Genomic DNA, 18260 nt, shown 5'->3' on the forward strand with positions numbered 1-18260 from the left:
TTTGAAAATTTGTCCTAGGAAAAGACCTACAGGACTGCAATCTGTTTCTGTTTTTTGTTTGTTTGCTTGCTTTTGTTTGTTTCTGTTTTCTCATCCGGAACTTTCTCCAGGAAAACGACTCAGCTGCAAACCAGGACTGGACAATTTACTCTGCCTAGCGTGTGAACTGTTGCTGTAAAGGGTCACGTACCAGGTTTTTTCTTTTACAAAGATTTATGCAGCGTGGTATTAAGTTCTCTGGAATGCTTCCACTGTGTTCTGGGGTATTTTCTTTTTCTCCTCCAGGTGCAAAAAGCAAATTGATAACAACCAGAAGCTTGTCAAAGCTCTGCTCCTGCCTGAGCTTGGAAAAGTACAACACAAAACCACAGGCCCAACACCCCAGCTCCTCCCCATGTCAGCAACAAACAGGATGGCCTTCTGGAGTGCTTTTGATATTTTATGCATAGTGTGGACATGTTTTCCAGAAATAGTTTATTATTATTTGTGCTAAATTATTTGTCCAGCTCTTCTCCCCGACTTCCTTCAAAAACTAGAAAAGAGTATTTGGATACATTTTAACTGAATTATTTTAATTCTACTTTTGAAAACTGAGAGTTCTCTTATAATGGGGAAGGTTTTTAAACACAATCCCTTTGTTTCTGTTTCAAATTCCTCTGTGTTTATTTATCCCCTTGTTGCTTTTCCAAATTCCACTGGTCTTGATTCAGTTCAGTTCCACAAATCTCTTGGAAGTTTACATGATTAAGGCTTGGGGCTGTAACAGTGGAAAGGGATAGGATTGCCTTTATTGTAAATATAGCCGGTGAACTATGCTAGTTAATATTGGTTCCCTTCTTTACAATTAGTAAAGTGGCTTCACTTAACGTTTCTCAGTTAGTAAGCCCATTACATGTGTATAAAAGGTAAGACTCACTTTGTAGATACAGACTCAACTCCAGAGATAAGGAGTGACCTCAAGTGAACTCATAATTCCACAAGTCTTTCCATAAGCTATGACCCATGTGTGAGACTGTCAGGATTGTAAGAACAGAAAAGCATGCTTCCGTAGAACCCACAGGCTCCCTTGTTCCCTGCAACGGGGCCTCTACACTGACTCATAATTAAAGCTCTCACGTCCCAAGGATAAAACACAAGATGATTTTCCTCATGTGGCTAGGGTGGGGAAAAGATTCTTAGTTCTTGAATTCTTCAGCATTGACTTAAACTAAGGTGATCTGTGCAAAACCAAACCTGTAAAGCAACCCTTCAATTAGCTGGGCGGTTCCTTCTTCCTCTGTCTCCTCCTTGTTCTCCTCTTCCTCTTTCTCCTTTAACTCTCCCTTTTTTCCCCTGTTCCTCCTCTTTTTTTTTCTTTATCTCCTTTTTGCTTTTAACACAGGGTCTCACTATATAGCCTCAGTTGGCCTGGAACTCATTGAATAGACCAAGCTCTCTTCAAATTCATTGAGATGCTCCTGCCTCAGTGTCGTGCTGATATTAAACGTGGGTACCACACCATGTTTTGCTTAGCGTTTCATTTTTTAAATATTTTCTATTTTCAGAAGGCTGGAGAGATGGCTCAGTGGGTAATAGTCCTTGCTCTGCAATGATGGGCACCTGAGTTCAAACCCCACCCTGCAAGATAAAAGCCAAGCATGGCTGTATATATCTGAAATTTCAGCATTGGGGAACAGAGACAAGTGGAGTCTCAAAAGTGGATGGCCATCTAACCTAGAGTAAGTGGTGGGCTTCTAGTTCAGTGAAAATCCCGGTCTCAAAGCAGTAAAATTGATGCCACAGAGGAAAACACCTGAGATGATCTTCTGGCTTCTGCACCCGTGTCCATGGGCATCACCCCCCGCCACACACACACACACACACACACACACACACACACACACAGAGAGAGAGAGAGAGAGAGAGAGAGAGAGAGAGAGAGAGAGAGATACACTAACACCCACACACATTTCAAAATTTATTCTTGAAAATAAGCCACTAACTCTAGCGCTGGAGAGATGGCTCATTGGTTAAGAACACTGACTGCTCACTCTTCCAGAGAACCCAGTTTCAACTCTTAGCACCCACAGGACAGCTCACAACTAACTCTCTGTAACTCTAGTTCCAGAGGATCTGACACCCTCACACCAATGGATATAAAATAAAATTACTTAAAAAACCCACTATCTCAAAAGTAGAATATTGTCGAGTTTGTGCCGATATGTAATAAAGATAATATATTATAAATTACAAAATAAACATGAAGATTGTTTCAAACAACATCACTTTTAGTCCTACTCTGCCCAGGTCTTAAGACATTATAATTTTCACTTAATTCTCTAACAATTTGTATTTCAAGATGCCATATTGCTCAAAAAGTACAAAGGTATGGCTTTCTTTACATGAATGACACCAACAAGACCATGAGAACTCTAAACACCATAGCTGGAGGATGGCTGAAAAATTCAGTTGTTCGAAATGGTTGTCTTTTCTTCGTTTCCTTATTGCTTCGAGAAACATTTTCCAGGACATCACACAGACAGGTAGGTTTCTCATTTCAGTGGGCCTGCAGTGTGGTCTCTGTGGATGGGATTCCCTAATCTTACTAATTATGTTGCCATATGTTGCCATCTGCTTTCTTCTTTGGCCCTAATGGGTCATAGATTTCTTATTTAAAATTTGCTACTTGGTTATTGCATTTGTCAAGTGTTTGAAACACTTATAAGGCTCCTTATTTGATTTTGAGAATCAAATATGGTCAAAAACATGGGACATGAAGGTCGATGAGATTAAAATAGGAATTGTTCCACTAAATATTGCTTTTGTATGTCAGCTTAAGACTGCTTGTTAAAATTGGAGTTTACATTGGAAATAGATGATAAATAAATGACTCTTTAATATTTTGTTGAATACACAGGAGAGAAATATTAAAAATTAGGCATTGCCATTAAATTACCCCAAACTATATCTGCATAAATAATGTATCATAGTGTTTGACAGAAAACACAGTCAACAAAGTCAACGTCTTTGTTTATATAATGTGAAATTTAAATGTGCTCTACTGGCAAGTAGAATGTGTCCCTGCATCATATTTATGTGCATACACATTTAAGTCCAATAAATAAGTGAAATGGTTGGCAATGGTGAAATAAAAACAAAATGTTTTTAAAGAAAGAAAAGAAACAACCTGTTCTTAAGTAAGTAAGGAACAGAGGTACTTATTTGTTAATAAATACTTTCCAATTATTTCCAATCTTCTGTGCTGAAGTTGCCCAGAGAAGAATGACATGGGTCAACTGAGGGACGGCAAGGCTCACTGTTTCCCTCTGCTGGCCCCTGACACATGCTGCCTTTTGGCAGAGTTCTGCCCACTGCCCCAGGTTACCCCACGTGAGGGTGTCTGCTGCTCTATGGATGTTTGCGACAACACATTCTCTCTGGTGAGTTTGAAGATTCTGATTACAGCATTGACCCATTTGGCTTCTAGACTGTCTTCCTCATGATTCACAATGTATATGCTTCTCTTACATGGTGCCTTCCCTATCATAAAGGACCTTCTGCTTCCTTGTTTGGCTAATGGAGAACTTGGGGAATGAGAGTCAACTGGTATAAGTGTGTGTGTAGTGTCTGTGTGTGCATGCACATGTGTGCATACTTGTAGTTCATTCATTCTTAATCTGTGGGTCGTAAACCCTTTGGGGGTCACATATCAGATATCCTGCATATCATATATTTACGTTATGATTCATAATAGCAGCAAAATTACAGTTATGAAGAAACAATGGAATAATTATATGGTTTGGGGTCACACCATGAGGAGCTGTATTAAAGGGTCGCAGCATCAGGAAGGTTGAGAACCACTGCTGTAGTTGTTTGCCTTCTGAGGTAGGGCCTGGCCTGGGAACAGCTGTGTAGATCAGGCTAAGCTTTAACATGTAATGTCCCTCTGTGTCTGCATCCCAAATCTGGGATTACAGGCCTATACCACTGTGCCCACCAATTCAGCTGCCTTGCTTTGCTTTTGTTGTTGTAGTTTGGAAAATTGCAATTTTTGTTGCTTCTTGGGCACTTGGATCATCAATAACATATATTATTTAACAAGCCATTAAGGAATTATAAAGACCTCCGCTATTTTGGTTTCATGTTAATATCTATCTCCTCAATCGTGCATTTCATTTTTAAATTTATAATTAGATTGTCTGCATGATACACCAACTGGTAATCAATCAACATTTCCATCTCTATTTGAACATGTGCATCAACCTGTATCTTACTCGCAACCCATCCATATCATTTTCATCTATATCACATACGCTTTTGTTATGCTTTGAGACATTGATAATCCAATCTTGAGTTTAGAATGGCTGTCTTACACTTACTTTTCAGGGAACAACACCCCCCCCACACACACACACCATGTGACTTTTAGAATATTGCTACTAAGTTAAATCCTGGCTTTATTCTTGAAATCACAAGCATCATGTGACTCTATGGGAAGTGGGTACAGCCTCTGGAATGTTCATTCTTTCACAAATCCTGTTGTTTCAATGTTTCCCTTCATGTCACATAACATTCTCAGCACCTTACCTCTAATTGTTCCAATAACCCTAAAAGAGAAATATTCTTGCTATCTCCATTTTTAAATGAGAAGAAAAAGCTTGGACAAGATCACAAAGCAGGTAAATGCCAAGCCCAAAATTGAGCGTGGGGCCTTATGTCAGGAGTAGATAAAGAATTTATTGCTTGGGTCTTCATTCAAAACAACAAAAATATATGTGTCTGGAAAAATACAAATTAATATTAATTTCTATTCACTGTGGGCCAGCAGTGTTTCAAGCACTCTTTAGACTCTTAAAATGTTCTTCATTATTATTTTACCATTTTATCAATATCTTTATGACTAAAGGTTAGGACATGTCAGTGTTAATTGCTAGCAGCTGCCAGTGACTGAGAATTAAGGTCTTTCTGCTTCACAATCCAATAGGGTTCTTATACTTAATAATGAAGTTTACAAGACATCGCCTAAGACATGTGCACTTGGCTCCTGAACGATGTTATAGGATCTGCTGTGACCGCTACACATGTGCAGCAGCAGACACGTGTCCCCAGGGTAGACAGGGCCATAGGGAACCATAAAACCATAAAGCTTCTACTGTATAATTCATGCTCGCTTTTAGTACGAATTAAGAATTAATGCCCTCCCCATTTGTCTGCTCTGAGAAAAACAAGAATATTTAGGGAATCTGTAGCTTGTAGACTTCTAAAACAGCCTTCATTTCAACTGAATCAACTAGCAAGGTAATCTGGGAATTAATCAGATATCAACCAGGAAATAAGAATAAACGCCTGCAGACATTTTTGTGAATGTTATCTATCTAATAATATTCACAAAAGACCAACCATGTTCAGCCCTTTCTAGCCATCAAATCCAGCAGTGAGATTAGCTCTGTGGGGAAACTGTGTCTCTGCACATCTTTGGGGGAAGGAGAGCGAGGCCAGGTTAAGATGGCACAGAGAAGAGCGAGGGCAGGCGAGGGAGGCATTGCATAGAAAGGCCTGGCAGAGACCCACAGCAGCATACCGTGTGGAGCACCTCTGAGACAGCCAGGAGAGTGCCTGTGATGAGCGTCGGTCAGGGGTGCTTAGTGTGCGGTCTGTGACGCAGGTTATGTTATCTCCATCTGAGATGGATGACTTTGGAGAAGGATGTGCCGGTTGGGGTCCAAAGTTGCTGAGAGCTTTGTTAGGAAATAGGTCCATATCTCAAGCCAAGCGGATCCTGGGAGCTAAGCAAGTCCTCTCTCCTTGCCTGTCTCACAGGGTACTGGGTTTTTCTCTTGAAGTAGTCCAATGTGCTCCTTGACCCGATATGTCATATGACCAGATTTTCTAGACACTTACCCCACCAGGATAAGAATGGGATTAGCTTTGTAATTGACTTTAATAAAAGAAAGGGGGGGGAGAATATGAGGTGAGGAAAAGGATGGGGATGAGGCAGGAGGAAGCGGGGGAGAGGGAAGAGAAATGGGATGAGGTATTGTAATGGTATTAGAGCTACAAAGCCTAGAATATTTACTCTACTTCTAAAAAAATTGGCTGAATTCTGATGTAGAAACTTTTTATGAAGAGGAATGAGGGATTCAGTGGATCCAAGTTTCAATCTCAGCATTCACCAAATAATTCCCAAAAGTGCATATGACTTTAAGACTGGTGTGGCCAATGGTTGCTTCTGGCCTCCATGAACAAAGCTTGTGTGCACACACATATGTACACAAACACACACAGGAAGAAATAAACACCTTAAAAAGAGAAAGAGAAACAATAGGGAGATTTTAATTTATTAACAGAACGGGAAAGAATATGAAACTGAGAAGAAACAAAATATCCACCACAAGGTATAAAGAGCTAAGAAATGGAAAGCTCTTCCATTGGAGAGGAGGTATGAGTCTCTCAGCCTCTGCAATGTGAGCACTTAACTTGAAAGTGATCCATGCTGTGTAAGCTTCTCCACAGCTGAAGCAATCAGAGCATGCCCAGTTCAGCCGTTTCTTCGGGGCTTAGTTTGAGGCAGCTGTGAATCGATGCTGGGGATTGAACCCCAGACCTCAAGCGTGTTAGATGCGTGCTGTCCAGTGAGCTGTGCTCACAGACATCATCTGATCTTGAGAAAGCAGGGAGCTTAAAGGGCCTTTAGTTCCAGGGCCCGAATCTTAAGTCTGGGTCTTCCAATATGGAAGACACCGGAACACAGTGTTTTGCTGTTTTTTTTTTTCCATTTTTAGATGATGTTACAGTAATAGTTACCACTTACAGTTTCTTTTAGAATTAATAAATTGGCAAGGAACTGAGTAAATTGGGAGCATGGGGACCATTGGAGAGGGTTGAAGGAGAGGGGAGAGGCAGAGAAGGGAGCAGAGAAAAATGTAGAGCTCAATAAAAATCAAGAAAAAAAGAAGTTCACAGATGTACTCAGTGCATAGAAGATATTATGTGTTCATATATATTTACATCACAACCCTAACTAAATACTACTACAAATGCATATAGTGTAGCTAGTGCTCTTAGTATTGAATCAATAGATTCTACATTGTCCTACCTGGGGATAAAGGTATAAAAGGGATGATTGATTTCACCTGCCTGTGAACACATAACCTAAATCTGTGTTTTTAATCCTCACTGCAACTCTAAGAAATAAGTCCTCAAGGCATTCAGGAAAGGACAGATGAATTCAACATATCAAGTTCAACCCAAACGAGTTAGGCTATAAGGTCTGCAAGATTTGTTAGACTACAGGAGAGGAAAGTAACAAGAAATAAACGTTCTCTTTCATGGAATGTTTAGTCTACCTTGGAGGCAAAGTGAAGAATTCTGTTTTGATTAATGGTCTGTATAATAAAAAAATGGAACTTTTTTAAAAGCAAGTGAACTCCATGTACTTTGGTTTTTATTAAAAAGCTTTCCTGAAAAAGGAAGTACTTTTATGTGATTACATCTCCCAAAAGGGAAAGTATGATTCCAATTAATTGGAGTTTCTAAGTTGTGTGTGTGTGGTGTGGTGTGTGTGTGTGGTGTGTGTATGGTGTGTGTATGATATGTATGTGTATGTGAAGGAATCACAAGTGTGAGCATTACTCTTTTTCCTTACTTGGGTCCTGGAGATTGAACGCAGGTCCTCAGCTTGCACCTCAAGCACTTTACCAACTGAGCCATCTCCCCAGCCTGAGTTCTGAAATTCTAAGTCTCTAATATTTTAGCTAGTCATTAGGCTCCATGTATGCATGCAAACATAAATATACACTATCCAAAGATACACTACAGTAAAAATGCATTCACGCAAAGCACACGGATTCCTCTTTCCAAATGAACTCCACCTTACCTATTTACAAATGTGTACAGTATTTATGATAAAAGTCATGTCTAACAAGTGAGCTCTTGTATAGTCTAATGAATTCAGGATGAGCATATAAGAAACTGTAGATGACTTATTTCTTGCATCTGATAATAATTTAGACATGCATGAAGATTTTCCAAATAAGTTGAAGGGGGAAAACATCCAAACTTTCTGTCATCTTCCAGAGCCAAAGACTTTGAAAATAAAACAAGAGACGTAACTTCCTTTTCCTCTGCGGGCAGAGGGGGGTGCTTCTCTGTGTACTCTTTAACAGTGATGTAGACAATGCTATCCACAGTACACTACCCGTTTTGGTAAAGGATATTCTAATTCATTGCACTAACAAACTACTACTGGTTATGAACCTTCATCATATTACATCATCCTCAAGATAGACATACTTGGCTTTATTTCAAGATGCAATAGTACTTATTGGTTGCTATTATTTAGTCTCTAGGAGTTTATAAAATGTGTCTTTGTTTTTTTCTCTGTTATGTTGAAATTTAAATTGGCCATATATAGGATAGGCTCAATTTTATTCATCCTTCCAGACTTCCAAATGTGCCGGAATGTTCTGAACTCCGAGCTCTGACAGACAGAAGTATCTGGCGGGGATGGTGCCGGGGGTGGAGGGGTGGATGTTGCCATGGTAATGGGGCTGTCAGTGTCTAGCTCTACTTAGAGGAGAATGTTATGGGTTTTGTATTCAACTAGAATGATTTATAAGTTTGCCAGACCATTCCGAGATGGAAATTGAAAATAGAAAATACATACCCAAACAAGAGATAATTACAATATTGGCTGAATTATTGTGTGTATGATATATAATCAGTACTCAGAAGACAGAAAACTGTATCCTGGAAGGGGCAAGGAAGGTAGTCACCATGTAGAAGACATTGCCCAACTGAACTCACTTCTGGTGCCTTCACTTCGACCTCTGGACCTGCCACTCTCCCTTTAGTTCCCTGGCTGAGCTCAGAGGTGTAAGTTCTCCCAAGCAATTGATTTGGTGTCCCAAGGCAGATGGTGCAAGTGCAGCCACTATTGAGGGAAAGCCACAGCGACCATCAGTACCAAACCATAGATCACTAAATCCATGGCAGAGATAAATTAGTTGCTTCCCACCACATAGAAAGTGGGGCTAGAGAATAAAAGACCCCCAAGGAAAATGTAGCTCTGCTGTGCCCCGGGCTAGATTGGCCCTGTCTTGTATCTACCAAGGATGCTGCATTTGATGCCTTCATGAAAAAGATTCCAGAACAGCCTTGCACAAAGCAGGGGTTCATGGAAGCAAAAATGGTTTTCTATTGAGCTTAGATGAAAGTGTTATTCCCCTGTCAGGGTACTTTTAAATTTCAGGGCAAGGCAGAGCCTAGGGGGCGGCTCTGTTTGTAACATATGACACAGACAAGATATCTTGTTCTGAAGAGCATGTCATCACAAGTGTGAACATCAAGTCCCTTCTGTGCCTCCTTTCATCCTGCTCCCCCGCCCTCTGCCCCCCACCCAGTGGGTCTTCAGAAAGATGTGATCAGGGCTGTTCTTTGTTCTGGTCTCATTTTGTATATGGTAAGCACCAAGAAGAGGTTTCTGAAGAACCAGTTCATTTCACCTTAACCTTTGCGAGGAAGAGACTTTTAATATTTTCTTCTAAACATTTATCTGATTTCTCTTACAGTGAAATGGGTCACAAGGTCATTTCCAATAAAGTAGAATGTGCTGGAAAAATGTTGAATTCCTTGATTAAAACTATTTTCCATTCACCTAAACTTTTGAGTGTTTTGTGGAAAAATAATGTTCTGTATTAAAATAAAAAAGAGAAAATAATGTAAAGCAGGAATGCTGAAAAAAGAAATAAATTTGCTCTTCAGCTATTTGAGATTAAAAACATGTTCATTTGAGATATAGAGAGCTTTCCAGTTTCAGAAAAATCGATTAAAATGTCCCAAGTAGGATACGGATATGCATGTATAGAATTTGCATGTTAAATATTTAGAGTTCTTCCACAGAAATACGACTGGAATGAATATCATCTTTGCTACCCTTTGACTCTAAAGTATTCATTTTCCTTATTGCCTAAAATCTGTACTAACTGATGGAGAAGTAGCCACATTGACATTCTGCTTTCCACATTGCTCTTTTCAAATGGCACTCTACTCCTCGGTGCTTCCAGTCCACTCCACAAAGATGTGGTAGGAAGAATAGGTCTTTGGGTACCACAGTTATCCAGACCAAATTGATGGCATCAACCTCTGAACTCTATGGGTTCAGACAAGTATTCTTCTCTGAGACTTGGCTGTCTTTGGGTGTAACCATACTACATTGCTAGATAAAATAAAAATAACATTTGTCAATAATTTACATGGGAGCCACAAGTGGAAAACAGGCAATCATTTTATTTTCTTGTTATTTATTACTCTAGTCAACTCATCTGCTTTTTCTCTCTTCTTGGAAGCACGTAGAATGAAAATATTACCTTTGTAAGTGTCATTCTGAATCTATATATAAATTGCAGAGGGGATGGCTCACCTATAAAACTTGAGATTTCTAGAGAAAAGTCTCTCATTTCCATAACTGTATGTAAGCAATGCTTTTAGCCAGACATTTGCATCTAGTGATATGATGATCAAGGATCATTTCCTTTATAGGACAAAGGCAGCTCAGAATGCGCCCATGTCGGAAAGGCAGCTCAGATGTGCTCACGTCGGAAAGACAGCTCAGAATGCGCTCACGTCAGAAAGACAGCTCAGAATGCGCCCACGTCGGTTCTTCACTTGGTTTACCCCCAGTCTCTTCTGTATTTCTCCAATCTTTCAACAATCCACTGAAAGAAATTAGAGCGAATACTAAATGGCCCAGGGTAATTTCCATCAAATATGATTTATTTAGCAATCATGAGTAGTAGGAAATACAGAGAGTTACAGCATAATAAAAACACAAGAATTGTAGGCTGTCATGTGAAAAATGCAAAGTTCTGGTTAAATGAAAAGGCAGATGAACTTGCGAGTGTAGAGTCGGTAGCAGTGACTGAAAACGCAAAGCAGTTGCAGCCGCCTATGGAGAGAGACAGTCCTGCCCCACAGTGTGGCCTCACATACCACTATCTGCAGAGGGACAGCACACGGGGCCTTCAGTCTGACGTGTCCAGCAGGAGTGGTCCTCCAGAGAGAACAAGGAAGGAAGGAGTGCAGAAGGCCAAAGGCAGAATAGGAAACACTGTGGGGAGAGTGGGGATAGGAAGAGAGGGAAGTGGGGAGAAGAGTAAGGGTGCCAGGCAGTGTGAGGGCTCTGAGGAAGTGTGTCTCCCCAAGCCCCCCTGCAAGTCAGTCACAGTGCTCTGTAAGTCACTCTGACAATGTGGGTAGCACACACACTGACCAATGGGCGTATCCTTCCGTGTATATTACCCAAGCACAGAGATTAAAGGAACAAAGTGAATGTGTTTTCTATGTCCGAGGGGAGCAGGGTTACAACTTATTCTTCCCTCCGGAGATTCTAGCTTTGCTTAAAGACAACTGGCTCAATTAGGAACAAGAGTAATTAGATTTCTTAGACTCTCAGATTCTACTGTAAAAGCAGAATATTTTCTAGATGGCAAATATATAGATTTTTTTTTAAAAAAAGAGGACATTAAGAGCAATAGTTACAGTTTCTCCATAAATAGAAATTAAAAGTCCATTTTAAAGGACAAAGGCTACCATGATGCACATTTTCTATAAATCTTGTCAACACATTATTATAGATCAATTTTTACTGCTGATATTTAAAATATCCATTACATTATAATGTCTATGATACAATTCAATTATTTAGCTGTGATCGGCACAAGATTTGGACAATACTAACACTAAGAGTCTAATTCACAGAACATTCAAAAGCATTTTATACAGTCTACACACAAATATATCTTAAGTTACAATAATGCATACTAAATATGCATAGAGAATATGGCTTACACATTAAAATAGATCTAGGTTATAAAGACCGTCACTACTTAGGCTTAGAAGCTTCTGGTCAGGTCCTTCTCTGAAATATTGCTTAGCCTTGTGGAACCTGGGGGAATGCCGGTGCAAGAAGCAACTCATTAGGATGGGCAAACCCTGCTGCACGTCATTTAATTGACAGTTACTCTTGATTCATTCCATCCAATTTCCACCATTCATGAAGCTCACAATCCAGGAAAGGTATGGACGGTGAGGAACTGCAACATCCTATTGGGCTTGACTGTTCTTGTTAGCCGAAAACAAGTGAAGGCCCTTAGGGCGAGGAAAGGCTTCACACATGCTCAGGCAAAACACGGCCAAGAAGCAGAGCCACGGAGGGCTGCAGTTCATTTCTGTTCAGCAAAATTAAGAAGTCACATCAAATAATGTAAGCTATATGGAAAAGCATGAGTTTCCATTTCCATATACACCTCTGAGCATGAGTACACAGACCTACAGCACACACGCACATGCTTACGCACACACACACACACACACACACACACACACACACACACATCTCTCTCGCTCTCTCATCTCTTATCCATTCGCCTGTAATGTATTTTTATATCCTAATGGGATCAAATCCCAGAAGGGAAACGTTGTTTTCCCTTCCAGTGCCTGTGCCCTGCCATGACTGATGCTCCCTGTTACTGTGGACCGAGAGCAAGCTGTGACCTGCAATGTGACCACACACATGGGGTACACATTAGTGCTATAACACCACAGGGATGGTAACAGGATGATCTTCCGTCTTCAGCAGAAGGCGGCACTGTCGCTTCCCAGCCGGAGATACAGTGCAGTGTACATCCAGTCACTGAGTGGCAGCTGTCATCATGGTCAGTTCCTGCGGGGACTTCACAAACCACCGAGCAACCTCGATTCTCCTGTTCCCATGCCTTTTAAAGAAGACAGTCTTACCACACCAGCCTTGCGAGGAAACCCCGTTTTCCATCATTTTGGGTTGGTTTTGAGTTGGTTCTCTGTTTAAACTGTAGCAGCACGCTGAGTGACAAGTGCAAGAAGTGCGTGGGGAAACGGGTCGCCTTCCGCACAAGTTGAAAGTGATAAAAGTTTGAAGCCGTTTGACTTTCAATCTTAAAAGATTTCTTCTCTGGCTTGATCCAAGATGATTGAATTATGGGTGGGAAACAGTGACAGAAACAGTGGCCAGAATCCTAGTCACAATTCCCGGGTACTTCTTTGCCCAGTCATTAGACTGAAATTTATGGTCTCATTCCTTACAGAGAAGTCCACTAAAATGGCTTGAGCAAATGTATGTTCAAAGAAGAGACTATAAGTTTTTTAGAAAGTCAAGGACTTTTCATGGGTTTTGTGCTGCTTTCGTTTCCCTGAAATAAAAATCAAATGAACATGACATCAGAGAAGGGATGGGAAGGTAGGCTGAATATTTGTTGGCTAGAAGATACAAAATCTCAGATCACAGAAATAAACTCGGGAAATATAGTTACAAGTTACAGTAAATAATAATGTACTGTATTCTTGAAAAATATTGAGCGTTGCTTTTCCCCAGACACCAAAGAGCAACAAGTGTAGGAGGGTTATACATTTAATATTTAGTTCAATATATCATTCCATGAAGATTATAGACTTCAAAACAAGTTACATGCAATAGATACACATTTGGGGGACTAAAAGTAAATCAGGAAAGAATAGAGAGCTTCATTTAATCTATGTAGGTGTTGGCTACTGAGTGGCAGTTTCACATAGGACTCATACACTCTATCAGAAATAATTATTGAATTATGGGTGGAAAACAGTGGCAGAAATTGAATAGTTATTTGTTTTGTCTGAATTATAATTCCTTCCTAGATCTGCTCTGTAGGCCTGTGTGTCTGCAGTGGGTCTTTTTCATACACCGAACAGTCATTTCTGGGAACACACTGTTGGCTTGCATTCTCTACAGATGTTTTGGGAATACGTTCATAAATATTGCAGACCTGTACCATAAATGTTTATAAAATGCTACCCAAAGGTTTTCAGTCTTTTTTGTGTGCATGTGGTGATATATAATAAACATTAGGTTGCAAATGTCCTATTGGAAAAAAAAGTCTTGCTATTTTTATAGGAAAATAATTATGCTTATTTGTTTTTTATGATAGTTACACCCCAACAAAACTTTTTGTTACTGAAAACATCTATAATAGCCTACTGTGTTTGTTTTCTCAAAAATATAATTTAAAGGTTCTCTCAAGTATCAGCAGGATCCAATAATTCATCTTTTTAAAATAATACTTTTATTTTATTAATTCTTTGAATGCAATGTTTTTAGACCCTATTCACTTAAATGGCCAGGATCTATCTCTAAAGGTGGAAGATGTAAAGTCTGTGTGGAAAGTGTGGGGAGTCATTGTAACTGTTACTATCAATGTTAAATAGAGAAATACTAAAGATCCACTTGGTGATCTGATTTATTTCCAAGCTTCATGTATAAAACAGGAATCACAACCATCATGGAATGCTTGACATAACATATATAAGATTTTCACCAATGAGAGTCTCTCCACAAATATTGAAGAATTTATCTTAAAAGCCAAATCACATTTTAACTGTTTCAAACCTGCACCAGAAGTGTCAATGACAACATCTCACGGGTGAGGCATGTCATCTTCAGCATTTTCCCTTGCTCCGATTACTGTACGGACACCAATACTCCTTATAACACTTGGGATTTGTTTCACAAGCATTTTCTTGTAAACTTTAAGATATCTGCATTATATACACCACCCTTTTTCATTTTCTGTTTCTTACGTGTCCTTCCAAGGCAATAATTCTTTTTTAATGGTCATTAATATTAGTATATCATCTCCTTAAACTTCATATTTCTACAGCATCATTCCTAGAGTAGCAATTTGGCAGACTGAAAGCAAGTCCTACAGGCCATTTCTAAAAACAAGTGCCATCATTGTCCACATATTTCTACCAAACATGATTTTTGTGTTTGCCATCAGGAACATAGTCATATTTCTTGTATAAAATAAAAATAGAAATCAGCATAAAAATAGTCCCCATATGTCATAGAAGAAGTAATATCTTCTCCCACTATAGGGATTTCTTTACTGGAATCTTCTTCATAAACCTTATAAAATATTGTTTTTATCCTTAAAGAATTAAGACTCTAATCTCAGTAAATAAAAATTGTGTTGATGAATTTTAAAACCTAGTTGATCAAAAAAAAAATCTCTAAAAGCCCAGGAAAATGTTTAAATGAGGTCCTGTATCTCTAATGGTGTTAGAAATTGGTTTTTTTTTTTGTTTGTCTACAAAGTAAGATTACCTTTTATGTTTAAAACAGCTGAACTCTTAAAGTTTGTTCAGACTTATGGATGCATGTCAGCACGGCTTTCCTCAGCATTCCCTAAGTCTTCTGAGTTCTTATGAAGATCAACCTCACCTAAAACATAAAACAAACAGGTGAGACAAAATTATCCTCTGGGGGAAATGAGCTTACGTGCCAGCTGATAACACTTTGTGAAGCGTTAAAGACTGCGCTGTAAAACGCATTTTTAGTGCATTTCTCTCAAGATGTGCTTATTCTTTTCAGCTTGGAGGTTTGCAGTGTACAAGAACATGTCTTCCAATGGTTACTTAACCTTTGAAGTTGCAGCGTAGTCTGGGAACACAGAAATGAAATCCATGAGAGAAGCATCTATTAAATCATACACCGAACTGCATTATTTTCATGGGTATTTCTTTTACTGAAACTAATTTTAAATAAATACTAATGAGATATGTCGTTAACTACTTAATGACTAGCTGCTATGAATTTAAAACAGATTAAATGGATATGAGAGACTAGTGACATTTCAAGTAAAAGTCTGCACAAACAACATTTTGGAATTTATTGACTTAGAACTTTATATAAACTCCAGCTTTATATAAACCATGAAGATAAAGAAAGCATTAGCGTGCAAACTATCCCAGTGCTTCCTAAGACACTGAAGAGAATACATCAAAAATTAAACTATACAGTTTGAGATAAACATAAATGGATCCCCAAGTACCTCCTGGACCAGCACCAGTGCAGTACTGTTTACACTCGTTAGACAGGAGAGGGATGTAGACTGACCATTCTGAGAGCATACAGGTGATGTATCCAGATACTACTCACTACGTTCACCCCAGCCTGTCCACAGAACAAGAACAGGTGGCAGCCTAACATCCTCCCAGAAATTTCATGCTATATTTCCAGCTCTTGTTATATTAAATATGTTCACATGTAACCCTCTCTGATGGAGGAAGGTCATTGGCTAATAAAGGAACTGCCCTGGCCCATTTTATTGGTTAGAGGATAGGTGGGAGGAGTAAACAGAACAGAATGCTGGGAGGAAGAGGAAGTGAGCTCAGAGACTCCACAGCTCTCTCGGGAGCAGACGCCTCAGAGAGAGACGCCATGCCCCGCTCCCGGGATGAAGCTCCGACCCAGGATGGACTAGGCTAGAATCTCCCCGGTAAGCGCACCTTGGGGTGCTACACACAGATGATTAGAAATGGGCTAAATTAATATGTGAGAATTAGCCTAGAAGAGAATGGGCCAAGCAGTGATTAAATGAATACAGTTTGTGTGTTGTTATTTCGGGGCATAAGCTAGCCGTTCAGGCGGCCGGGGTGCTGGGAATGCAGCCCCGCTGCCCTTATTACTACACCTCTCGATGCATTTGCTCCCATAAAGCACTTTGATGGAGGAAGGTCATTGGCCAATAAAGAAACTGCTTGACCCTGTGGGTGGAGTAAACAGAACAAAATGCTGGGAGGAAGAGGAAGTGAGGTCAGAGACTCCACAGCTCTCTCGGGAGCAGACGCCTCAGAGAGAGACGCCATGCCCCGCTCCCGGGATGAAGCTCCGACCCAGGATGGACATAGGCTAGAATCTTCCTGGTAAGCGCACCTTGGGGTGCTACACACAGATGATTAGAAATGGGCTAAATTAATATGTGAGAATTAGCCTAGAAGAGAATGGGCCAAGCAGTGATTAAAAGAATACAGTGTTCGTGTTGTTATTTCGGGCATAAGCTAGCCGGGCAGGCGGCTGGGGTGTTGGGGACGCAGCCCCGCCACTGCCCTTATTACTTCAGCACTTGAGCAAAGTCCTTGTCTTCTCTCCACTGACTCACTTGACTCTTCACTCTCTTGGGTAAGATTAGATTCCCAGTGTACCCTGAGCTGCAAACTCTCTCCTTCCAGGGAAACTCTCTTCCTCTGATTTGGAGGAGGAGGAAGCAATTCTATAACTCCATTATAGGGATCTCTTGCATGGAATTTTCTTCATAAACCCATTTCTATTTTCAGAAATTTAATATTTCATTCATTTAAACAGAGACTAAAAGGTTTATAACTGGGTTCCGTATCTTCTTCGACATTGTTCCTCATGGCTTCCTTTGCTCTCTGACATTTATAATCTTGGAGCCTTGATTTAAACCTCAGACTTAATATTCTGTTATTTAAGAGCAGATTAGAAAATAACAAAGCTGACTTTAGTAGAAAAGAAGAAATGACAGTGAAAAAATGTAGTGACATAAATATTTATCCCATAAAAAATTGGAGAGAACATTCTACTTTTCCAAATAATCTTATCTCTAGAGAAATCTTATCAGTAAGGAAAAATGGAAGAGGGATTAAATAATAGAAACAATGCAACAATTTAAAAAAATCTCAAAATGTTGTGCAAATAACATCTTAGAGACATTCTGTGTGTGCAATTAGAAAAATAATAATTAAGTATTATGGCCAAGTCCATCCATACTTTGGCGACACCAAAGGAGTATCCTTTTCCCAAACTGTAAGGTTCTGGTGTTTACACACACACACACACACACACACACACACACACACACCACTGCCAAGTAATTTCATAGAAGCTCGGCTGCTTGTGAAAATTAGTAGCTTCATTCATTGTAACTCACTTGGATGTTTGATGTATAAGTCACTCTTGGGCATATACTTCAACATCATCCTTTTGGGAAGAAAGAAATGACTGGGGAGCATTCGTTCCCTCGGCGATAATTTTAGGTAACCTTCTGGTCTATGTAAAAGATCTGGGAAACCATCCATAGAATCAAAGCTTTCAGACTTTATAATATGATCTGGCCATCCTTATAGTCTGAACAAATACGTGAACTTGCTTTTAAAATAAAATGTATGTAGATGGAAGTGTCTGTCCTGCCTGGTCTCCCCCCCCCCCCATTCAGTCCCAAATAAACAAACCATTTAGAAATTCTGTGAGACAATGCTCTTATACACTGTAAAGATTTTTCACTTTAGTTTAATAAAATGCTGATTGGCCAGTAGCCAGGCAGGTGAGGCAACCAGACTAAGAATTCTAGGAAGGGGAAAGGCAGAGAGCTGGTCACCAGCCAGACACAGAGGAAGTAAGATAAGAATGCTGC

General features: G+C 39.8%; 1 protein-coding gene across 3 annotated transcripts in view; it reads right to left on the reverse strand.

Annotated features, from left to right (window-relative positions):
- Window positions 1–10731: 10731 nt before the first annotated feature.
- The window catches only part of Pde1a (phosphodiesterase 1A), a 245217-nt gene continuing 237688 nt past the window's right edge, over window positions 10732–18260 (reverse strand). For all 3 annotated transcript variants that reach the window (XM_041639716.1, XM_041639717.1, XM_041639720.1), the window contains 2 exons: window positions 15152–15268; window positions 10732–13205 (listed from right to left, as the gene is read on the reverse strand). In XM_041639716.1, the coding sequence (XP_041495650.1) occupies window positions 15195–15268 (74 nt within the window). In that variant the 3' untranslated portion in view covers window positions 10732–13205; window positions 15152–15194. The remainder of the gene's footprint in view (window positions 13206–15151; window positions 15269–18260) is intronic.

Source organism: Microtus oregoni, unplaced genomic scaffold (assembly GCF_018167655.1).
Source record: "Microtus oregoni isolate MIOR12 unplaced genomic scaffold, Mior012 000060F_ref0000265, whole genome shotgun sequence".
NCBI classification, from domain to species: Eukaryota; Metazoa; Chordata; class Mammalia; order Rodentia; family Cricetidae; genus Microtus; species Microtus oregoni.